General features: G+C 30.8%; 1 protein-coding gene across 1 annotated transcript; it reads right to left on the reverse strand.

Annotated features, from left to right (window-relative positions):
* Positions 1-2,776: 2,776 nt before the first annotated feature.
* On the reverse strand, positions 2,777-8,215 carry LOC124827867 (Serine carboxypeptidase S28 family protein). The gene is made up of 10 exons (XM_047301020.2): positions 7,702-8,215; positions 7,403-7,589; positions 6,603-6,736; positions 6,396-6,508; positions 6,167-6,290; positions 4,969-5,118; positions 4,675-4,830; positions 3,741-3,820; positions 3,576-3,625; positions 2,777-3,078 (listed from the first exon to the last, which is right to left on the reverse strand). The coding sequence occupies exons 1-10, from the start codon at positions 8,086-8,088 to the stop codon at positions 2,939-2,941; spliced, it is 1,521 nt and encodes a 506-aa protein (XP_047156976.1). The 5' UTR covers positions 8,089-8,215; the 3' UTR covers positions 2,777-2,938.
* Positions 8,216-26,257: the final 18,042 nt, after the last annotated feature.

Below are 26,257 nucleotides of genomic sequence, written 5' to 3' on the forward strand. Positions count from 1 at the left end.
AAAGTTTACCTTTACAATAAGTTGATCATTTCATTGTTGAGTTTGTAATATAATGAACAAAATCACGCGTAGTCTATAAGGATAATTAACTGCTAATGAAAATTACAATGTAATGTGAAAAATTAGATAGTTATATAAGTGTAATTACTACAAAAATAACAACATATTTACAATTAAGTAATCAATATAAAGAGTCAAATATATCTATTTTTTAAACATAATTATTCATATATATAATTTTTTTGAACACTCTAGTGTTGGGAAAAGATTTAACACTAGTTATTTTAGATAATACTTTGTCATATACATATTTCATTTATTGTTGTTTGTTAAACTTAAAAACATATAAGGACGTTAGACGATTTATCTTATAGATGATCTTGTCTTAATAAGATGAACAATAAAAATGAAAAATGAAAGAAGTAAATGAGAAGAGGAAATGGAAGAAGGAAGAATGGAAGAAGGAAGAATGAAAGAAAATAACTGAAGAGGACAATGGCTTTGAGAGGGACAAAGCGTAGGCAATCAAAAATTTTGAGAGAGAGAAATTTGGGGGGAATGATGGTCTATTGAAAAATTGAGAGAAATGGAAAATGAACGATCGAAAGGAAAAATCAAAGAAGTGAATGAGAAGAGGAAATGGAAGAAGGAAGAATGAGGAAAACGAATGCTTTGAGAGGGACAAGAGGGACAAAGTGCAGAGTCTAAAATTTTGAAAGAAAGGAAGGAATTTAGGGGGAATGATGGTGGGTAGAAAAATTGAGAAGACTATGTTTAGACAAAGATGACTAGAAAATAAAAACTTTAAGTGTAAAATTTTGGGAAAAAAAAACTTTAAATGTAAAATTTTGAGGAGGAAGAGATGTAAAAGATATATTATTATTTGAAAAAGTTATAAACCTCTTTTTAGAAATAATTAAAAACCTCACTATTGTTAGTTAGATAGTCCAGTATAATCATTCTAAATCAATGAGGGTTTTTTTATAACTTTTGAAAAATAACTTCCACGAAATAATAATTTCTTTTTTGTAGTGTACAACATGGATTAATTCAATTAGGATGCTCAAGAGGCAGTACAAGAGACCCAACGGATGAAAAATTTCATTTAATGAGTGCATACAATAATTATATGTTTGCCAGGACACTTTTGACCCAAAATCATTTCAGGGTTGTAGCTGATATGAATGAATTGTAGAACAATTTGAATACTCTAGTTTTTCCTTTCAAACTCTCTTATCTTAACCTAACCTATCTCAGTATGTTAGGATGTTGTTTGAATCTCTTTAGTTGGATCCCTAAAATTGTTAAAACCAAAATTTAAGGCAAGCAATACAGTTTGCTTTGTTACACTAAGTACTATAATTCAAATAAACATCGCCAAATAAACACTGAGTACTTATTAACGTTATTGATGTCCAAACATGGAAGGATGAATGAAAACTCTAATGATTGTTCCAGAAATTATAGCATTAAAAAAATAAGTATATCATCATTAGTTCTATGCTCCACATGTGCTCATAATCTTAAATGTACTCAATTTAGGGTCTTTAGTTGCATCAATTTCATAAAGTAGAACTTTCACTATATATTTTTTGATACTTCTAGAAGTTGTAACACTTTTATAACCTTGTTTATTGCATAATTTATGTTCTCCCCAAGGACAGATAAATTTTTCTATTGTAATCATTGTTGACCTTAACTATTTGATTATTTATTCATCTCATTTTATTGGTTTTTGAAGTTTTTTTTTCTTGTAAAAAGAATATCTATAAGAGTAAGAATTACTGAAATAATTAAATTATTAAAAAAAGAGTAAGAATAATTAAATGTGGAGCCTAAAATTTATTGTATTTACTGAAATTGATAATACATACTTTGTACATAACTACGCAAAAAGAAAAAAGTTAAGATTGTGATAAGAAAAAAATATTTGAAGATATGTGTGAATTTTGTAAATGTAAAATAAGTCAAACAATTAAAAAAATTATGTAAAGAATAATATTATATATATATATATATAAATAAGTATCTAATAAATTATGAATATTTTAATAATTTAAACGAGAATAATATAATAATAAAATATAATAAACTATGAATATTTTAGTAATTTAAATTAGAATAAGATAATAACAAAATATATACTGACACAATTATAAACATGAAAACTCAATAAAAATGTACATCATTCTTATTCTCATACTTAATTGAAAATAAATAAATATTACTTATATACATACACGTACCTCATTAATGCAAGAGTTTCCGTTAAAACGAAAATGGATTTAAACAATCCTTGAGAAGAGAAATTTATTTGTCATTTTAACAGGAAACTCAACTCACTAACATTTGTAAAACATAATTACTTTCATAGATAAAAGATCTTGAGTGAACTGAAAAGAAACAAGACATCGCGTTTAAAGGTACACTTTTGATTTTTTATTTATTTTTTTCTATTTTTATAGACACGTAGGAGATTCATTGTTATAAATAATCCAACGACACAAGTTCTATTGACTGGATCTCGGGTTACTACCGAAAAGCTCGTCAAGCCCTGGCCTAAGTCTTAGATTTGAGGAATCACAATGACTCTAGATTGAAAACCAGCTACTAAGTATATGCTTAAGGCAACTATTATGTTAATTTCAAAATAATAAATCTATCATGGTTATATTTGATAATAATTACTTTTAATTAAACAAATCACTGAAACCACCATTTTAAAATAATTAGTTCGTTTGGGTGCACTTAAAGTATAAACTTTTATATAATAACGTATGGAAAATAATATGTATAACGTTGAAACGAAAAAAGAAGTTAGAAAATACACACATGTACGTTGAAACGAAAAAAGAAGTTAGAAAATACATACATGTACGCGTGTGTACAAAACGTGGCTATACAGAATAGCTATGAAGCAAACAGTAGATAGATTCTGTTACATATCAGAAACAGCTTTATTTTTCTGGTGGTAGTCACTGATCCACCCTTCTATTAGCTTTATCTCAGTCTCCCTCTGCTCTACCAACCAACGAGGATCATTTTGAGTCGAAGGGCGTAAATCTATGTGGTGAGCACCTGAGGAACAGTTTAAGAAAAAAAAATAAGTAACTTTTGATATCAAAAAATTATTCAAGGAAAAGAATATGTTTTTTAGTTCTTATGCTTTTGGTCAAACGTAAATATCGTTCCTATATTGATGAATTTGGTCTCAAATTCTAAAAAACATCTGGCTTTAGTTCATATTCTCTTAAGAATTTATTATTAGAAGAGCCTAAACCAATCAAACATCATTAAAAGGCCCTTGATAATGATTAACTAAGAGTATAAGAACTAAAAACACATTTTTTTTCATGTTTTAATGTTATCAACAAGCTTGAGAACTCTCAGGAACTCACTAGCACTCTATCTTTTAAAAGTTTTATGAGGAAGTTTCATGTAATTGTTTAATCAATAAACCAAAATAACAGTAGTTATAACTTATAACAGTGACACGTATGGAAAAATAAACAAAAGAATAGACTCGGATACATACAACAGGAAATTAACAAATTGCAAATAATAAATGTCTTTACCTTCTTCAGTGACAAGTGAAACAACACTTTCAGATATATTCTGCAAAACGCTGTACCAGAAACAATTTGCGTGTTGGAACTTGATAACATCTCTCAAAGATAATTTCTTGGAAAAAATATAAAACATAGTAGCCAAGATACTTGCAGAATAAAATAATATATCACCTTCCACCACTCCATGGATCCAAGAGACCATTTGAGAAAATTATATTACTTCCAAATTTCTTCAAGGTGGTATGGATATCCTTCAAACAAGTTGCTCAGATATTAGATTAAAACAGCATTTTATCAGAATACTGCTTTTTAGTTTTAATTGATCATGCATCATGCAATCAATCTATTTGAATAAAATCACCAAGGGATAGGACCATTTATTTCAAACTACCAGCTATCTTTCATTCATTTTCTGGCAGAATGAATTCGTGTTGCAAGTTGAAAGAAACTTCTGAGAAAATTGATATAGGCAGATCTACAAACGCAACGTAGTCAAGCAAGAACAAAAAAAAGTGACCTGCAGTCACCTCGTTAATCATATTGCAGGTTAACACATTAGCGTGTGCCTTAATACATGCAAGAGTACATTTCTATAGAGAAGGAAATCTCATTATTATCAGAGTGACAATGTCACAGAAAATGTGTGCTATACCATATAGACAAGATTTTCTATATTAGCACACTATTTACTAGGTCACCCGAAATCACTGTCTACACTATGCTCCATAGCATTATATTTTCCCTCTTTTCCTCGAGCAATTATTCGTCCAAGTCATTTAATACAACGTCACCAAACTATTTCACAACTAGAAAAATAAAAAGATAAATATGTTTTTGGTTACTTAACTTTCAGTAAAAAATTTTAAAGAAAAATTAATTTTAATTTTCACTAAAAATTAAGGAACCAAATACATATTTAATCCAAAAATAAATAACTACTATCTCAGCGTTTCCACACGCCCTAAAACTTTTAAAATTGACTTTTTTCTTGGGAGGAGGGAGGGGGAGGGAATTATGAACTAAACCAGAATTTGAAATGATGGTAAAATTTTTTAGTCTCAATAATGGAAATGTAACTAAGATTTAACAGTAATTATTTACTTACATGCCCCCCGAATTCTGTAGTAATCCATTTTGGCCTTGGCTTCACTCCAAAATCATTCCAGCATTCCTCTTTAACAGAAGTGTAATTATACTCATACGGTGGAAACATGCTTGAATCCTGGTTGCTAGACATTGGCATAACCATTTCAGTGCAAGCCTACAAAATGAAAAAGAAAAATGGAACAAACTAGGATTAAAGAAGACACATTACTCAAGCATTTGTGCTACTAGGCCTCAATACTTATTCAGCAACAAGTGAAATTAAAAGGAGAAAAAACATGTAACTCTTGTAAACCTGCCAATCCCAACCACTCATGCCATGAGGATCATCATCCAGTTCAAAACATTTTTCTTTTCCAGTATAATTGTAGTAGACATTCACTCCTTCATATATCCGCTCCAGAATATTAGTTCCAGCAGGAGCCCCATCAATCCTCTTACAAACCTATAAAACACCATATTTATAATCATATTGATTGGTGAAGACTCAATCAAGCCCAATTGTATCCTCAAATTCTAAGCCAAAGTGAAAGGAGAGAAGAGTTCAAGTGAGCATGGAAAAGATGGTGTCTAAAGGAGCACGGAAAGCATGACCCAAGCATGTATCACAACTCCTAGATGACAGCCACATTGGACAAAACTCTAGATTTAAAGTTGAATTTTCAAAACATCTATAACTATATATAGCCGTCTCCTTTATTTGTAATGCACAATGGATTGGATGGAAATTTCAGAGTTTTTTTATCATTTGTCTCATGAGGAAGTGATAATCTTCTTTGACTATTATATTAAAATCCTAGGAATTCTCCAATACACTTATCTTGAGTTTCATCTTAAGTGACGTATTCTCCATTTTCAGTTCTCCGGCTTTTCTATTTCTTGTAGTTTCATTACTTACATTACTTGTTATTGTTCTTTATATTTCACGCCATTTTCTATTCCATTTTCAGTTCATATTGTTTCCTTTATTCATGTTATGTTCTTGTTTCAATTATCGTTCATTTATTATTTAAATATATAAAGCAAAGCCGATCACGATTCCTTCGTGTTATTAGGCAAAGTTGCAGTTCATTATATGGTTATGATGATGCAAGGATATTTAAATTATGAAAGCTTTCAATGCCTAATCGTCTTCTATCACTAAGGCCTTGTTCTTTTGAGTGGATTTGAGGGAATGGATTTGAGGGGATTTGAGAGGATTTGAAGATAATTTTTTTTGTCGTTTTTTTGAGCGAATTTGGAGATAAATGAGAGTGAATTTGAAAATAAAATTTGTGAGAATTAGTATAGAATTGTATTGACGTGACAAATTAAAAAATTATTTTTAAATTCACTCTCATTTACCTCCAAATTCGCTCAAAAAAACGACAAAAAAAATTATCTTCAAATTCTCTCAAATCTCCTCAAATCCACTCAAAAGAACAAGCCCTAAAAGACTTGTCACTAGTAAGCCATATGATTACACATACTCTGAAATCAAAAACCATACTAACCTCCCTGATAGGGTGTCCAGGCAAAGTCATCAAAAAATCAGAAGGATATGGGTAGTTCACCATCGCTAAATAACTATATGCAGAATCCAACCAGTCATACAGGTCTCCAGTACTCTTCAATTTCCTTCAATTAGCTTAACTAAATTAGTACAACAAAAAGACTAATAAAACATGGATATCACCACTCACAATCGTGCCATGCAGAAAAAGACATTTTTAAATGCCTTACTGACATAAGTTGAAGGTTTTGGTCAGGCGCTCAAGACCATTATACGTTTGACCCGTAGATGTTATTTCATTCCAAGATTGTTTAATATAGTTAAAGCAAGTGAAACTTTCACGCTGTGGACATAAACAATGGAGTAAAACCGTTAGTATAGTATACTAATCACAACACAGACAAATACCTGAACTATGGCGTAACGCGTTGACCTACCTTAAAACTATTTGAAACAATGTTATAGAAAGTTTCCGGTGGCACGATGTCTTCAAATTGAAGAATCGGAGCTGAAGAAGCAAGTGCTCCAACAGCAATATGAGGATACTTGAGTCTCATCCAAGCAGCCAACACTGCAAAACAATGTTCAAAAGGGTTATAAAACTAACTATTCACCATTCACAATGACCTGTTTGGGTTTGCTCAAATCATATATATATTTTCTCTTCGATTGTAACTATGTCCAAAAAGCTAGCAGTCAGTTTGTTTCATAAATTCCTATCTCTTTACCTATTAATATTAATAAGATTTTTTGCTTTTTAGAATGCCGTAGACTTGCAGAAGAGAAAGGTTACTCCCACTTCTACAAAGACGTAACTTTACTTATTCAAATAAAGTGGACTAACAAATCCCTATATGATAAACACGTCCATTTTGCATGTTTATTAGTAGTTCTTATAGAGGATTAGATGTGAGAAATACCACTTACTTATGGACTTGGTAGTAATGCCCCATACAACACGGTATTACTAATGTGAAATCTCAAAGAGGATTGAACACCTCGAGTAAGAAATTTCCATGACTGAACATTGCAAATAGTTCATTGAAACCTTAGAATTAGGAGACTTCCAACAGAAACCACTGGACTCTAGTACCACGTTAGAATTTGAATTTAGACATACTGAAAACCGAAAGTCAGCTCCATAACATAACAGAGGGTTGCCCCCACTCATTTAGCAGTTCAATTATCTCGCCATATTACTAGCTAACCTGAAATCTCCGGTAATAGTGTTACTTACTTCCACCATATGATCCTCCAAACAACACAACGGGGCAATCATTGGCGGAGAAATTTTGCTTCAGATCAGTGATGAGAACGGAAAAATCAGCGAGCGCCTGTTCAGCGGTGAGATACGACAAGGTAGTGGCATCCTTATACGCTTCCTTAGCACTTCCGAAAGGCGTGGACTCGCCGTAATATCGATGCTGCCACATTCACACGCGTAGAAACAAGTTGTAAAATCGAGAAATTTCGTTTGAGAAAAATTACTGAAATGAAGGTGGATAATTTATTACGCAAAGGAAGCGGAAGGCTTACTTCGGGGAAAACCACCATGGCCCCGAATCGAGGGGCGATTTCCCAGACGAAGCCAGTGTTCTGGGCGAACCATTCGATGTCTCCTTCGTTGCCGCAGTAGAAGAAAATTGGGCCCAAGCGCTGGGGGCCCACCCAGTGTTCGGTGCTGATGAGGTAACGCTGCGGGAACGTGGGTAGGTCCGAGAAACTGAAGTGGTCGAGGCGCTGTTGGAAGTACCTGGTTTCGTAGTAAAATTGCGGTGGCGCGAAATCGGTTCCTGTTGCTGCCGATTTTCTTAGGAATCGCGGGGAATGCTTCAACGCCAGTGATCGTGCTGAGTGGGAGACCACGATGATGACTGCAACACTGAACACAAGCGTGCTCAAATTCAATTTGTGTTCTCCCATTGTTGCCAAGCTCAACCAGCTTGCCACTCCCGGTCAATTGCAAAGTCACATCCTCTAGGACGAGACAATCGGGGTATGGACCTTGGTTTGAGTTTGGGCCTTAGGATTACCCTTTTTTTTCTCCAAAACCATTCAAAAGTTGTTGTGGACCCAAAATCCTTGCACGTGCATGAGCTCATTCTTCTTGCACCCCTTCATGTCCATATCCTTTTCTAATGAGAGTGCAGGGAAACAAGATTACCCTTAGCAAAAATTTAATCTTGAGAATTATTTTTATCATCGCTTATCATATTTGGTAGAACTGTCAAAACGGGTCCCGGCCCGGTCCACCACGGGTTGATCACTTAGTAAGTCAATCTAACCTGACTCATTTATTAACGAACCAGAAAATTTCGAATCCGGTCCGACCCATCACGGATTGGTAGGTAAAGAGGTTGGCTCACTGGTTCACTTAATTACAATTTTTTTCTAAATAAAAAAAATTACAAACTTTCTATAATTCAAATCTAAATAAATTTCACTCCTAACATGGGTATTTAATTAATTTTGAAAATAAGCAACTTAAATAAAATTTTCAAACAAAAACAAAATAATAAATATTTTTTTATAAAATTAAAATTAAATTTTAATAAAATAAAATTAGGTAGGTGGGACGGGTTCAACCCACGAGTCAGGTTTAAATGAGTCGGATTGAAATCTGATCCGTATAAAGAAATATAACTTTTTCAAATCCAATCCGGCTCAAACCCGTGATTGGCCGGATTGGACGTTGGTTGTGACTATTTTGACGGTTCTAATGTTTGGAATAGCCTGTGAAAAAATTAATCATATTTGGGATAGGAACATCATGCAAATCATTTCCGATTAAAGCAATTCGTAATCATTCATATCTCTTTAAGTTTCCTTTGCTTCTTTCTACTTTTTTTTTTCTTTAATATGATGCAGAATAATGATACACTGTCAAAGCTCTAAGGGGCTTTGGGCCATTCATTATTTCTATTTTACACTTTTGTTTTTTCTTTTACTTCTTCATCATTTAGTAAGTCATTTCCAATCAAGCAATTCGAATTTTTTTTTCTCTAACATGAGATGTCAATGTCATTTTTTAAATAATAGTTAAGTTACTGATTCATAAAACTTTGAGGATTGAAGAATAACGCCACTCAAATCATTAAATTTAAGAAACAAAAACCGTAAAGAAAAATACCATCAGAAGGTCGAGTTGATACAATTTGATTGGGTTTCAATTTGGAATTTGCGAGTGCCAAAAGATTTGACATTTTCATGTGAGCGTCTTAATTTTTCATTCTTTTCGTTTCCTTCTTCTATTCAGGATAGTAATGTCATAATCCATTGTGTTATGTGAATATTAGTTATATTAATTTTATTTAGCTTTAGCTTCGTATTTAACTACTTGATATATACATGACTTTGTAATTTTGAATAATTCATCATTAATTTGCTTACATTTTATTCGCATTATCTTAATCCGTCTGTATCTAGAAGACTAGAAGAATCCGCGTAGATGCTTTGAAGGGACCACTATTAGGAGAATGAGAACTAGTGACGACAGTGAATGCACTATTATTAAAGTGTGCCATAAACTGGGTTTATGCTTGGAATATATGCAAATATATACCCTAGTAATAATTAAAACCTTGTGAACTTATATATATTCTGTGCTAGCGTAGCACGTAAGAATAATCACAGGTCAACCTTCAATTTTCAGAATTTTGCACTAATGAACTTGGAATCAAGATTATACGATATAAAGATGCTTATGCTGTTTGACATACCAGATTATTGTCTTTGAAAAACCATTCGTATAGTGAAATCCACGACAGCTGGATCCTATAGCAATTGGAATGATATTCTTGTGTACATTTTGCACTCCATTAGGGGCACACAACCACCCTTGGATCATCTAAACAGGGTTCTATGTGCCCTATAAACCCTAACAACCCATGCTTTATTAACACGTTCGCATGATGTAATGTCAAATAATCAAATGTGAAAGAGAAAGTTTTTCAAACTTAAAAAAGGGAGGATTTAGATGCCTTGATTCTAGCGATGGATCAGGGTAAGCGCATGAATGTATATTAGATGTTTTCAGAAAAGAAGAATTGAATCGGTTCTGAAAGAAAGCTGAGGCTTTAAAACGGAGAAGATTATGAGTGATGTATTCTTTTGGTAGAGAAAAAGTTGGGTTTATACATGCATAAGACAATTTAATTAACTAAAGCGTTGAGATTCTGTATCCAATAAAATCATTCGGAGAACGATGTTTTCAGACCCCAGTATGTTGAGTCATCAAAACAACACTGACAATAGTACCGTGTATTTAATAATTTTGTCCTATTATTGTTTGTCAAACACGCTTTCGAATTCGTTCTGTTGTTCACACTATGTGTATGTAGACATGAGTCATCTCCCAGCATAAAGACAATATAACAAGATCTTTCAACAACTTTGCGTCACCATACTAATACTTTCCCTTTTCTTTAATCACCATAATATTATTGTAAACTATTTTTCTTTATTTTTCTGAAAAGTCTTAAAGCCTATTTTTAGCACTTTTTTTCTTCCTCCTTTGACACTATATCCAATTTTACATTATTATTAATTAAGAATTGCTATTAATTATTATTTTTTTAAACTAATAACTAATTGAATATTATATTCTTATAACTTAGTAAATGACACTAGTGCAAAAAGGACTTTAGACGTCTGTTATTTTGGGCTTTTAACGTCTAATCTCTGTCTGACGTCTATATGGGTGACGTTAATGAGACGTCGGGCCCTTTAGGTCAGACGTCTCTATAGACGTCCGACCTATATAGGTCCGATGTCTCTATAGACGTCTGACCTATATAGGTCCGACTTCTATATAGACGTTCGATCCATATAGGTTCGACGTCTCTCAGGTTGTTCCTAACTCATGGTGATTCGAGTTTACAACTTTATATTTTAGTTGAAGAGAATGTATTGTACATTTTTTTTTATTGGATGGTTTTAAAAACGTAGTGGAGGGAATTGGAGGAGTACAAAACGCAAGAAATCACCGCCATAGAACGCCACCATAGAACGCCACCATAGAACGCCGCCTAAAGACACGAGAATAACTGCACCAAAACCCAACGAAAACGCATTTTAATCGGTTCAAATGAAAGATAATGCATCAAAGAGTGATGTAATCGGAGTAAAATTAATTTAAAACGGTGCAAAAGTGAGAAAACGAACCTGAAAAGTGTAACCCGTAGAGAGAAAACACGACAAAGATGATGAACAATGAGTGCGCGTAACAACTGTCTCGCGTTCACGGTGTTTTAATGCCAAAATTTAGACGTCGGTTCTCCCAATTAACAGACGTCTAAAGGCTTTAGAAGTCAGATTGGCGGGATCAGACGTTTAAATAGAGTCAAAAAGTGACTTTTTCAATTGCTGGATTGAGGGTTTAGACGTCGGTTCCCCCAATTAACAGACGTCTAAAGTGCTTCAGAAGTCGGAGTGGCGGGATCAGACGTCTAAATGGAGTCAAAAAGTGACTTTTTAAATTTCTGGATTGAGGGTTTAGACGTCGGTTCCCCCAATTAACAGACGTCTAAAGTGCTTCAGAAGTCGGAGTGGCGGGATCAGACGTCTAAATGGAGTCAAAAAGTGACTTTTTCAATTTCTGGATTTGAGGGTTTAGACGTCGGTTCCCCCAATAACAGACGTCTAAAGTGCTTCAGAAGTCGGAGTGGCGGGATCAGACGTCTAAATGGAGTCAAAAAGTGACTTTTTAAATTTCTGGATTGAGGGTTTAGACGTCGGTTTCCCCAATAACAGACGTCTTAAGTGCTTCAGAAGTCGGAGTGGCGGGATCAGACGTCTAAGTAGAGTCAAAAAGTGACTTTTTTAATTTTTGGATTTAGGGTTTAGACGTCTGATCCCCAATTAACAGACGTCTAAAGTGCTTCAGAAGTCGGTTCCCTCCATAACAGACGTCTAAATAGAATAAAAAATTAATTTTTTTTAACTTTTTCGTTTAGTTTTGGCGTCTATTCGGGGGAGCCGACGTATATGAATATTTAGACGTCGGGCCCTTCCATAACCGACGTCTAAATAGTTGTTTTATTTACGAAAAATGCCACCGGTCATTTTTAATGTTGGATATTCGAGGGTCAGACATCTAAAGGGTGACGTTAAAGGTCTTTTTTGCACTAGTGTGACACACGTTATGTGAGGGACATTTGTAAGTAATTTGTAACATGACGTCATAAAGGAGATATAACCTTGACATACACGTCATCATGGGATGATAGATCTCAATGTTCCCACATAAATAATATTTCTTTATTAAAATCACTTTATGACATTAAAAAAATAACAATAATTTATCATCGATTAGGAAATCCTAAATTATAGCACACCTATTAAACTTAGGTTTATGCAAGATAAGAGTCACATAAGTACTAAAAATAAGCATTATGTATGAATTATGACCCAATCACTGTTGCATTTATTGCTTCTTACATATTATTGACTGGAGTGTTAAAATAATTTTACCAACTCCATCAAATACCTATAAAATCAGACGAGCAAAATGGTATAACTAAAGACATATTCGGATGAATCAATCCAAGAATCTATACAGCAAAGAATCTCAATTTTGCAAGAACAATAATATTTGACAAACAAACCACTATAAGTCAATAAAATTAAAAATAATTTTAATCTATAATATTTATAAGAGATAACTAAAATAAATTAGTGAGATAAATATGGAAAAATTACTTCTGGTATAAAAAAAACAAATTCATTTAACTCTGTATAGTAAGAATACAGTGGCAAACTAATCAATAAAGAAAACAAAATCTGGATAATTATAATATAATATCTAGTTATATTTAATTTTAGATCATTATAATTGTATAATATATTTATTTATACAGTTTTGTATTAAGTAGATATTTTAGATTCGTGAGTGTTACAATAATCTTAATGATATTATCATGCAGTTTTTAATTTATTGGATGATCATCACTTTTCAATTTTTCATATAATTTATTTCATGCTTGCATATTTATACTCCTAATTATAAATATCTATCGGATTAAATAATAGGATAAATTATTTAATTTATTCCAATTTAATATATCGGATTGAATTGTCTTTACTGTCACAATCCAAACTAATCAAATAGATATACTTCAATTGTACGAGACGAGTTATATATATTAAACTTGAAACCAACCTAGCCAATCATTTCAATTTTATAATAAAAACGATGATTATAAAAAATTATCTGACAACTCAGTTATTTATTATTTTTAATTTATTTTAATTTTAATATTATAACTTGTGAGTATAATTTTTATTTATATCTAATACTTTTGAATTCTAAAAAAATCTTATAACATAAATATTTAAAAATCATAAATAAAAGTATTTTTCGTACACAAATTATTTAAACCCCATTCAAACCTAGAAGATTTACATTAATTTCAATATAACAAAAAGAAAAAAAAAACTGAACCCAATCTAGCGGTTGTATAATCTAATTCTAACTTCCAACTAACCTCGCGGTGTCGCATAAGCTTTGCTAATCATCTTAAACACGCGCCATGAAATGATGGCCAGCCAAAAATAAAAAGGGCAGAAATTGGAATTTAGTAATTACACGGAATTCGTAGCGTGACGGCAGAATACAGGCTACTGAGTCATTTGATGTTGAAATCGTTTTATGGTGACATGTATATAATCTTAATTTCTCAACCCGAGACCGATATTCAACTACCAAAAGCTATGTTTCAGAGTTCTGTCGACCATTTTCGCACATACACATCTAACTGCGACTTTTATTCAATGAGCCCATCTCACAAACCATAATTTCATCGTTTTCACCCTCTTCAAAATCGATTACCTCATATATTTAACCTCATCACAATCAAAATTATTAAAGTAAGTATGATCCCTGAATGCCAGAACCATTTATTCGGCCATATTAAATGGGTTACAACATTTTTTTAATTATAAATATTCAATAGTTAAATAAACCATTCAATTTATTGAAAACTTCAATCTTATTCTTTTAAGTAATATAATAGTTCATTGAATATACAACATATAAACTTTAATCATTCTCTCTCAATATAAATAATCAAACAATCAACAAAATTACCTGTTACTACCGTCGGTAGGCAACCGGCCGTGGCTTGTGGTATTACCGAGAGTAGGTGATCGACCACAGATTGTGCTATTACCGAGGGTAGACAACATACTGTGGCTCGAGTTACTACCGAAGGAAGGCAACCGGTCGGGTGTTTCATAAAACAACCGATCGGGTGAGCGCTAGTAAAGGAGAGGGCAGACAGCCGTTAAATGTCCATGAATGCGTGGTTAATGAGATAACGGTCCTTGTCGAGTATTGAAAGTGAGCATTGAAAGCCATTAAAAGGTAAATTAATGAATAATATTCACTGTAATTGTATAAATAGAAGTCAAAGGGGAAGGTAAATTCTCTATTCAATTTGATAACTATAGACTTGCGAGAGCTCATTCTGACTTGAGCGTCGGAGTGTTTGCTGCAGGTCAACCCATTTGTACGGACGCCGAGCGCAGAGGAGATCAGGAGAGGAAGACCGGTGAGAGGAGGAGGAGTGTTTTCGGACGGAGATGGCAGGAGTGTTCCCCGATCCCGTTCAGCAGAAACATTATCCATTACATGTTTGGCCTATTTCCATTTATTTTATAATTAAAAATTAGAAAAACTATTTTGAATCCTTGTACCTTTTAACAAACTTGATTTTAGTATTGTAATTTGAATCAATCACAAACTTAAGAAAAATATAAGTCTGTTTATTTATTTATTACCTTTTGACAGTAAAAAATAGTCTCTGAATATTAAAATTAAGCCTGAAAAAACTAATTTAATGTGTTTTTTTTAAAGTTAAAGGACTTATTCATCGATGGATAATCATGATTTTTTTTTTGCATTTTTCAAAGTTTGAGGACTATATTCATGAAATTTAAATTATAAGAACTAAAATTAAGTTTGAAAAACAAAAGAATAGAGACTAAAAAATTTTTTTCCTTAAAAGTAAATTTTTGAATTGTAAGAATTAAAAACAAATAACATGTTTCATGTTACTTACTAAATCTATTACGGAATTAGTCTCATAAGTCAATGTATACTTAAAAAAAATACTATTTTGATACCATTAATGAGTCCTTGTGCGTTTAATTAGGGCCAAAATTTTAATATGACTTCTGAATAGTTGGGTTTAATATATATAACATCTACAAATTTGTCCTAATTATTTCAAAATTCACTCAGAGAACAAGCTAAGATCATTAAGTGTGTACTAATTATATTTAAATTTATTTCATAAGCAATACAAGATTAGGATAAACTTTAATTTTTATATACTATTTTATGCATATTAATGTATGGACTGGATCTTGATAAATAACAGAACCTGTACAATTTAATGTTAAGAGTGATAATAAAAGTAGTATAATAATAACAACTTATAAGTTATTGTTATTGTTACACTGACAACAGTGACAGTGATCATGAGAAAACTTCTTCATTCCTTACCATTAATGCACCTATTATCACTTTTCAAGAATCCACCATTACGCACCTTTGCAACTTTCATTTTATAACTATACTTTTAAATTTAATTTTAGTAATTGTATAATTAGTTAACAATTTCATTTAATATTTTATGTGCACTTTACTTTCTTTTACAAATAAAAAATTTAAGATTTAAAATAACTTAATTTGATAAAAAAAACTAATGATTTTAGTATTATGTGTAAGTACCTAGAAAATAGAGTATTAGAGCAGATAGATATATTAAAATAATGAAACAAATTATTTTACTTTAAAATAATCTTATAATATAAATAAAAATTTTATGAACACGTCTCATTATTCTAAGAACATTTCATTTCTCTAGAACACTATTTCTCTGAGTTCTCTGACTTCTCTCTACCATCTCTTACTACTGAGTTGTCTGATTGATGATCAGGAGGTGCCCAAACGGCCACGGCGTAGAGGGCTTCGATCTTGACCGATCAATTTTGTGTTTCTGAGCTGGTAAGTCGTTTCCCCTTTTATCCGTGTATTCTTAGACTGTGAGCATGCAATGTTTCTATCTTGCATGTGGTTAGCAGTTCTTCCTTTAATTTCTAGCTAAATTTAGGTTCTAAGAGCTGTTTTATATCACCAATTGGTGAGTTGTAGGTTTTTGTTGAGTTTCCTTGCGTTGCAAGGCATTGTCGGTGTATCTTTGTGAGCTGGGCTGTTTGTCTCTGAGATAAGGGAAGCTAGCTACTATTTTAATTTATTGTATGATTTGTATATATGTTGAATGTGGTGGTATTTTAGTGATTAAGACACAATTTTGAGTTTTTAGGGTAATGTGAATTGAATGTATTGAAAGGATTGATCTGTGAAACTTCAGTGTGATGATGATGAACTGTTTTGGATGAATTAACTGTTGTGATTGAACATGTTGAAGGTATTTGATGTGAGTAATCTGTGGTGGTAGTGATTAGGTAGGAAGTTAAGTGAATTGGGCTGGTTTAGAGTCATTTTTGAGGAAGTGGAGTAGTGAATTTGTGAATTTGGGTTTGGAAGTGGTATTGGTCAGTTAGGATAGCTTAGACAAGTCATTTGGGACTTATTTGAGTCTCCCTAAGTGGTTCAAGAAGCTGTGAAAATGGTAAATTGGAATTTGAGTCTCTAAGTTGATGAAATGTGAGTTCATCGGAATAAAGTGTCGTTACCCGTGGGTGAGAGAGAAAGCAAAATGCATCTATGAAGAACATAAAAATAATCGGTTAAAACAAACGAAAATCATACATAAAGTAGTTAATTAACATGCATTTGTATAAAATAAAAGAAAGATTACATGTGATGGTCGTCAAACTTCGTTGGAGAAAAGTTTGAGAAGAGAAGAGGGTCTCGCGCACTAAGATAAAGTGAATGAATTTTCAATCTCCCGCTCAAATTTTTATTGAATTCACTAACCTTTTAATGTCTAATGCTAGGACATTCGACGTTTTATATCTTTTTACATCGAATTACAATTATAAACGACGTTTAATAATTGCATTTATTTACAAAAATGCCACCGGTCATTTTTAACATTGGCTATTTAGTGATTCGACGTTAAACGCGTGACATTATACGTTGTTTTTTGCACTTGTGAGAGGAGATGAAATTAGGTAAACACAAGAGTAAAATAGTTGAAAACCAACCTTAGCAATGTTATTTCATACCATTTCTAGTTTTGTCCATTTCTAAGTGTCTTCAATACCAAAGTCCAACATTGTAATTATTTGTGAATTTATCTTTTTACACATATTCGTGAATGATGAGTTGTTTTTGAGTCTATATAAATTACCAATCGTATAATTTACTAATATTACAAGAGTCTCATAAGAAACCATACTTAATTTTAGCATTTTATATTACTTGAATTTGATACATTTAGTTAACAACATCTAATATTTCAACTAAATTACTATTGAATAATTACTTTATACGTTTATTATTTATTAGAATGGATGTAGCAAGTCACATCCCACCGACTACAAACTAAAACAATATGATATCGTAAGTTATGATCAACAATTTATATGAAAAGTATTCTTTTATGTTGTATATAAAAGAGTGGAATATACAATGTCGGTTTCTAAAATTCAGGTGATATTATATGTCCAGTTCCAATGAACTGATAATTCATATTGAAACTTTTCAAATTTGTACCTCAATTATATATATATATATATATATATATATATATATATATATATATATATATATATATATATATATATATATATATATATTCCACCGTCAATATGAAATATTTAAATATTTAAATATTTATTGAGGATTTAATTTCGATGTTTTAGTATTGTTTATAACTAACAAATATTTTGTTTTTCAATTTAATTATTTTTTTTGGTTCTTTAAGTGTCGCGAGAAACATTGACCTAAAAATTAATTATTTCGTAAACTAATCTCATTTACATACTTAATAAAATTTTTTTTAGTTGGACTCTAATGAGAAGTTTATGCATAAATTTTTCAGTATCAATAAGGATAGAACTCAGTAACAATGGATAAAGTATAATGTAAAAGTAATAAAATCCAAAGTGGTACTATAAGGAGAATTACAGTATAGTTACAATGACATGGAAAGAACACCAAATATAAATTGTAACAAATAAATTATTAAAGAAAATAGAAACTTGTAACATAAATAAATTAAAGCAAGACTCAAATTGCAATAATTAACTTGGGTTAGTAATTTTTTCTGTTCACAGTGTTTGTAAAATTATTATACGATATAGCTCTTTCTTCCTAGTTCTCGTTGCTGTCAACATTAACACAGTAAATGTAAAAAGTGTTTTTTTTTTCAAGTAAGAAATTATATGTGTTCCATAATTTGTAGCATTAGGTGGGAATAATGTGATGGGTTGGGCATGGGGTTGCGGAGGTCTGCTCCCGAATGATGAAAGATTTATCTTGTTCCAAATATATCCACCAATCGTACAGATGGAGCTAGTAAAGCCCTTCTCATTGATCAATAGAGTTAATGCATTGTATTTATTATTAAAGAAAAGAATGGGGTAGCATAGAGAGGGTAGGCATGTGACTAGGTCCTATGATATATGATATATGATATTCACACTCATCCACGAACCATGCTATCTTCTCCACTGACAACAATCCATTTGTGCCCCAAAAGGATCTGTCTCCTTTTCCTCTGCCCAAGTGCCTCCTATTATAACCATCCTTCCCCTTCACTGGGACCCTCTTGCCTTAACTTTCTGCCACAACATAACAGCCAAACCCTTCCAACTCTTTCTGTCCATCATCATTAACCACTCAATCTATTCTTCCACTATGCTTCCTTCATTTCCCTCATCCCACCACCATTCACAATTACCACCCTCTTCACCTTCGTCTTCACATCCTTTTTATTATTATAAAAACAATTTTCCAATTTTTTCTTCGAAATAATTCTTTTCTATTAAATATTAACATATTTTTGGTTTACGTAGGCGTGGATATCCTTAGTTGATTGGGGTTTGACAGTCACAGTGCTTGGAGGGAAAGTCACGTTAGTGGGGTGACATGGCTATGTGTGCTTTCACTGCTACTACCACTTTTAAACGCAAGCATGATGGATATGTGTGAAATGTTGAGTGAGGAAATGTTAGAAAAGAGAGTTCAAGTGGGACAAGCTAAAAGCTTTTGCTTTTTTGGTTCTTAGTCGGTGCAAGTGTTGGATGGATGCTCCCTCATTCGTTCACGGCTTCAGATATCAAACAGCCAAAATACTACATATGTGTAATATTCTGACTAGGCTTTGCCTGTCCTTTCCCCACGAATGATTCTCTCAGGTTGAACGTTTCTGCTTCATCACCCATTCACACTGTTTCTGGATAACAGTAATTTTTCTTTCCACCTTTTCCCCCTTCTGCTAATATTCTATTTCCACTTTCAACACCTACACAAACAATAACTTATTACTTTCTTATAATTATCTTCTCACCCATCTTCCAATCTATATGCTACTATATAAAATCTCATCCACACTTCCATCCGGTTCCCTAGTTAAGACTTTTTTTTTTTTTACTTCTTCTTTGTGAAATGATTTAGTTTTAATATATGAAAATAAAAAATTAATCGAATTACTTATTTAGAAAAATATTATGATAAATTCTATTGTAATTAGATGTATTTGTAAAATGTTTGTTATGATAAATTCTATTGTAATTTTTTTTATAAAATGTTTATGAATTAAAAAAAAGCTTTTACGATTCTATAGGAAAAAAAATAGTTAAATTCAATTCTAACTAGATCATAAAATATTTACATAATTTTATTAAATGGAAATCAAATAAAACCAACTGGCGTTTTATAAGGTCTGATTTGAACCATTTTTAATGAAAAATCGAACTAAATAAAGTTATCTCTTTTGACAAATAGATGATTGACGCATTAAAATCTGCACATGGAAAGAGAAGCTGCTATCTACGAAAGGAGAACAGAAATAGGAAATTGTTTTATTGTTGATACTCCTATAGTACTTCAAAAAACAAATGTATGTACTCCATTCATTTCCTGTAAAGTACCATTTAATTTTTTTTTATAAATAATAAACATGATATTTTCTTTTTATCTTGATTAATATTATTAAATCTTTTATTCTATTTTTTTTATTTTTATCACTATATATTAATTCTTGCTTATATATATAAGCATGAATTAAAAAAAAATATTAATTTCCTAGAAGGTGTGAGATTTTATATATTCTCTTTCGTTATATAATTTTTTTAATCAAATAGTTAAAATCTTTTTCCTTTTCTTTTAATTAGTTTGGATGAAATTTCTATCTCAAAATGTTTTAGAGTATGAAATTTCTGGATGAAAACATGAGTTTTATGGCACCTCTAAATGAACACCGATTCAAGTGAAGCTTTGTATGCCTATTTGTTCTGCTTGCTCGCTTCGTCTATCTATGGTCCATCGTCTCTTTCTTGTTGTTCAACTTTATCCTGTTAAATGTATGATGTTTGATCCCACCTGTGGAACGACTTCATATTTTAAGTGCGTACGATTAAGAAACAAAAGATGACAAAACATAAAATGACGCATGAACACTGACAAAACATCCACCCGCCATTGCAATCATTTCACTGTGTTAATCTTAATCATATACTAGTTCTAATTTTTCATCATCCACTTCGCTGCTTTATAACACTTTTACTCTTAACCATAATTTTATTCTTTACTTTTTCATTCATACAATTTTTATCTAATTAATTTTTTATTTTTAGAACTGCTGAAATTGCATTTTAAAAATACCGTGCCTTATTAGTTTTGATTAATTAGTTTAATGAAAATAGTTTGTCGAAATTGATTTTGTCTTGGCGGAGAATCGCAATTAATGGTACTTTTTGTGTGTGTTTTCTTGAGGGATATCATTGAGCGTGGCAAGAAGAGTTGTGTTGTGTGACAGCTTAGTGGAGTGGACCCGGAAAGTAGTGTAGACGGTGAGTAAGCCACGGTTTCGTTGAATACGACATTTGATGCAAACACTCACCATAATAATGTCTTTAAAACTCATTCCTAATAATAACTATTACACTATATCTTCGCCATCATAATGTCTCCCATCATTATAGTAATTTTACAAACAACCATTTTACAATTTTATTTTTTTACGGTTTTTGTATAATTCCCTTTTAAATGTAGCAAATGAGTAATTTCTATATTTTTGAAAAATAGTTTAGTTTAAATACTTTATGAAAGTCGTGCTTATGATTATGATTGAAATTTAATTTACGTAGATGTTGTATTTATATTGACGACTTTAGTTGAACGATTTGTGTAGAAATTACGCTTACATTGACTACCTTAATTTAACTACACTAATATTTGCTTAAAAATATAACAAACATTGACAGCGTAGGGTAATGAGTTCAATAAAATTAAAATAAAACAAAGGTTGTATTTGGAAATACAAATTCTTCCAAATAAAATAGCTTTTTAAACACGGTTTATATATATTTCTATATAAAAAAGTGAATTACACGATACTGGAAAAAAAAAAACAATTCAACAGGTTTGTGTTACACAAGTATTGGGCGGAAATGATCAAATTTTGGGATTGCAATGTGTTAATGTTTTAAATTAATTTCTACGACATATTCATTTTTTTTACTCTCTCTCTCTCTCTCTCTCTCTCTTTCTAACTTTTCCAACAATATTCCAAAAAATAATTAAGAAGAAAAAACAATCAATGCAATACTATTAAGACACTTACTTACCTTTTTTTTCCAAAAAAAAAATAAAATAAGTGAGAACTAAAACAACTATTTGTTTTTACCAATGACTTTGAAATTTTATTTAAAAAAGTTAAACATAACATGAAATGAAGCATTGTTTGAGGTATCTAAATAGATATATAATGACACAAGGAATATAATGAAATAATAGAGGGCGAGAGAAATACTCTTTAGATATTTTATGATGAGAATGAAAAGAAGTTTTTGTTCTATTTTCTCGTAAGTGGATATAGTCAACGGAATTATAATTTTACTCTACATCCAAAAAATTAGAAATTAAAAAAAAAGTTAACAACAACATATCTTTTATTTAAATTGAGTTGCATGATCACAAAATGATACTGATTCAATGGTAAAAAGATTTGTTCAAGTGACACACTAGAAACAGCAAGGAAAAAATATGGAAACGGATGAATTCATATTTTTTTTTCTCAAGAAAAATAAATGACTCAAACGAATTAATGCTTAAGAAGTTAAAACAGAACACGGATTTTAACATAAACTATCCTCTAAGAGAGAATAAAAACCACAAAACCTAATCTAGAAATTCTTTGACATGGAAATAGTAAATAAAAAATAGGTCGACACAAACCACCCTTACTTAATCAGTGCAAAAACTGAAATTAATCGAAACTAATAATAAATAGTGAATACGCAGTAATCCAAAAAAGACAATCTTATTTAATAGCAGTAATCCCAAAAGTACTATTATATTAAAATTAATCTTCATACTCCCAATTGTTTATTTTTTATTATTTAATTTTTTTAAATGATTATTTAATCATATATAATCGTATTAGAATTTATTATATTATTTAATAAATTTATTATAGACTGTGTATTTATTTTAATGAATTGTAATAAAATATTTTTCATATTTATGAAAAACATATATATTATAATTTATTTATTCATATGTAAATCATAATATACATAATCAATGATTAATTTAAATAAGAAAAAGTAAATCAAAATAAAACCTATGACTATAATTTATGGTTTTAAACAATGGATTATATGATTTCTTAATCCCAACCCAAACATTGTTAACATTGTAAAGTAAAATAAAATAAGTTATAAAATGGAAGAAGAGACAAAAATGAGAAAAATCTTATCTCAAATCATAAGTTGTAAGCTCCATAATCATCTTACTTTATTTTTTTTTCTCACGGAATCAAATGCCATCAACACCAAATCATTGGTGGGACCCATATGTCTGTTCCGCACATACATCTTCTCATCTCCCCACGTGTCTACACTTCCCACCTATCCCATTCTTTTCTCACTTTAAAATACAAACATACAATATTGTTTTTATACGTTCGCTATTTTGCACACACATATATATAATATTTCGTATATTTCAATCAAAAAAATTAAATAAGTTCACACTAATTTACTTGAAATTTGAATTATGAGTGTTACAAGACGTGTTTATACATACACACACACACACATATATATATATATATATATATATATATATATATATATGATATTAAATAAATTTTTAAAACAATTTTTCTTAAAACATATTTGTTAGAGAAAATGACCAATTCATATTTTTTAAAAAAAAAACTGATTTTAATAATTAAAAAAAAGAAAAATTTAGACAAAATTTGGTATGTAAGCAAAACAAAATTATTTAGTGAAGATGACATGAGAACCACCGCCAGTGATTTGTTGGGTTTCATGTCACTCTGTTGTGGGGATGTGACGTGGAATCAGATTGTTCGCTGATGTGATTAAATCCAACACTTGGATCATCACTATATTTCACATTAATGAATATTATTATGATTATAGCCAATCACCCCGTAAAGTGAAATTTGGGAGAACAAATACCCTAATAATACCAATCCTAATCCTCATCAAATCATGTTCAATTCCAGCCTTTCGGCCTTAAAATTTAAATTCATTCACTGTGTCAACGTCAAATTCCATTCACTTTGGGTGCCTTGATTGGACTCACAAAACAAAACAACGGTTGATTGTCTGCTTTTCTTTTTGGTATTCAGCCACTCACTGACAAAATACCTGGAAAATCCCATTCTAATAAATTCTAACAAATGGGGTTTATTTATTTATTTATTAGCCACCAAACAAAAAATAAAACATACATAAAGGGGATTAAAAACCATAACCTTTTATGAATACCTCTAGGCAAATTGGAGTTTTTTTTGGGTAATTCTTTTTTTATTTACTCAAGACCGGAACATAATTTTTTTCTTGATTATATTTTTATTTAGCAAGAAAAAAAATCACGCATTGTTTAATTTTTGGGAAACAAATATAAAAGAGTTGGTAATCCTTGCGTCATAAATAGGTAGCGACGTCGTAATAAAGAAGTTGACATAAAAAAAGGAATTAAGCAGGCATGCGGATGATAGAAATTTGTTGCAGGCAACAAAAAGGGAAATGATAATTATTATTAATATGATGTAAAGGTAGTATTTCTGTTTTGGTTTTGACCTTATGATCCATGATGAGATTGAAATAATTTTGAGGTATAAATAATGAACGATGCATCCATATAAAGTTAGACAAAAGAAGCGTGCTTGGTGTCCCTTCGTCTACACACTGCTTAGTTAATGCATTCTTATTCTTTTTTATGTAAGCTGACTCGGGTTTTTTGTCGGCATGGTTCAATATAATAATAATGTTTAAATTCATTTCAATCAGAATCTTTTCTTTTTTTCGTACTTACATTTCATTCATAATCTGGATTATCTAAAAATTCAATAAAAAAAAATTCATTAGTTTATGGTTGTTCTTCTTACCTAAAATATTCATTATTCCACTGCAAAAATATTTTTAATAGCTATACCAACATTAATGTCAGATTACATTTGAGTTGGCCCTATTTACTATCATTCCAACCCAAAGATTCGGTATAATAATTTAATTTAAATGCAAACTCTACCTGATCAAAATAGTAAATCCACTTTATTTAATATATGCACTTTAACCTTATGCATATTTAAATCCAAAATGAAACAGGTATAAACTTAAGTTAAGTTATATATTATTATGTCATAAAATTGCTTTTTATTTAATAAATAAGTTTCTCTACTAATATATAATAATTGCAAAATAATTTGTATTTCTTGTAAATCTTACAACCAAACTGAGTCAAAGGATTCAAAACATAATCTGAACTCATCTTAGAAAACATATATACACTAGATCTATTTTAAATCTGATCTAGTACAATCAACATTACACCAGCAAATTGGATCGAGTTTACTTATCATTTTAGTCCACTATAGTATGAAATAAAGAATTAAATTAGGGGCTAAACAAGTATTAAAAAATATTAAATTTTTTATTTGTTATCTATTTATAGACACCAAGAAGTCCAATGAACGTTTTAAATCTTTAAGAAAACGAATTAACTTCTTTATTTTTTCTAACTGCGAGGCCACTTTTTTTTTATTCGAATTGTGAAAGTTGTAAATATAACACTGATTTAGAGACAGTTATTCCATCATTATACATTTTAGTATAAAAACTATTATAGAAATCGATCATTCTATCTATAATTATATGTTTTATTGTCATAGTATAAGTTAATAAGCTGATCATTAAATCAATTACTGAAAATATATAAATGTTGGTCCGGTCTAAACTTTATGCTATGAAATACTAATAAAACTAATACAAAGTATTGCATAAGTTTATAAACTAATCACTAAATTAATTTATAAAGTAATGAGTATGTGTGTGTGTTTATATATGTATGTATTGACCTTAATTAATTGCTCAATAGAAAGCATTATGATGATAAGTAAAATAATTAATAAGCCGTTCTTCATAATAAGACCGCCCACTAGCAAAATATCCATTTACTTTACCAAAGAGAGCCAACCAAATTGAAATGCATTTTGAATTTTTTTATCATGTTTATAAACATTACCCATTTACTTTATCACCATATTTGAGTGACCTGTGATCATTACCCAGATACATCTTTGATGTGGCAAAAGAAAAATTGAATGAAATTTCTCTCATTTGTAATTCAACTTGAACGAGTTAAAGATATTCTCCCTTTTAACTGTAAGGTGGTGTATAAACACAGGCAGTAGTGGCTATAAGTTGCGACTACGGTGGTGAATCAAGAACGTAGGGTGGTAAGACATCGATTTGAAGAAAGGCGGTAGCTGAGCAGGCGTGCATGAATGCATACTGATGAGAAATTTAAAATTAGATGAATAAATAAATAAATTAATTAGCTGAATAGGTCGAATGAATATTAATAATTAGTAATAAGAAGAAGCAGTGGCATTAAATGGGATGTGGGGGTTAACGG

Source organism: Vigna umbellata, chromosome 1, assembly GCF_029865625.1.
Source record: "Vigna umbellata cultivar VRB3 chromosome 1, Vumbellata_1.0, whole genome shotgun sequence".
Classification (NCBI taxonomy): Eukaryota; Viridiplantae; Streptophyta; class Magnoliopsida; order Fabales; family Fabaceae; genus Vigna; species Vigna umbellata.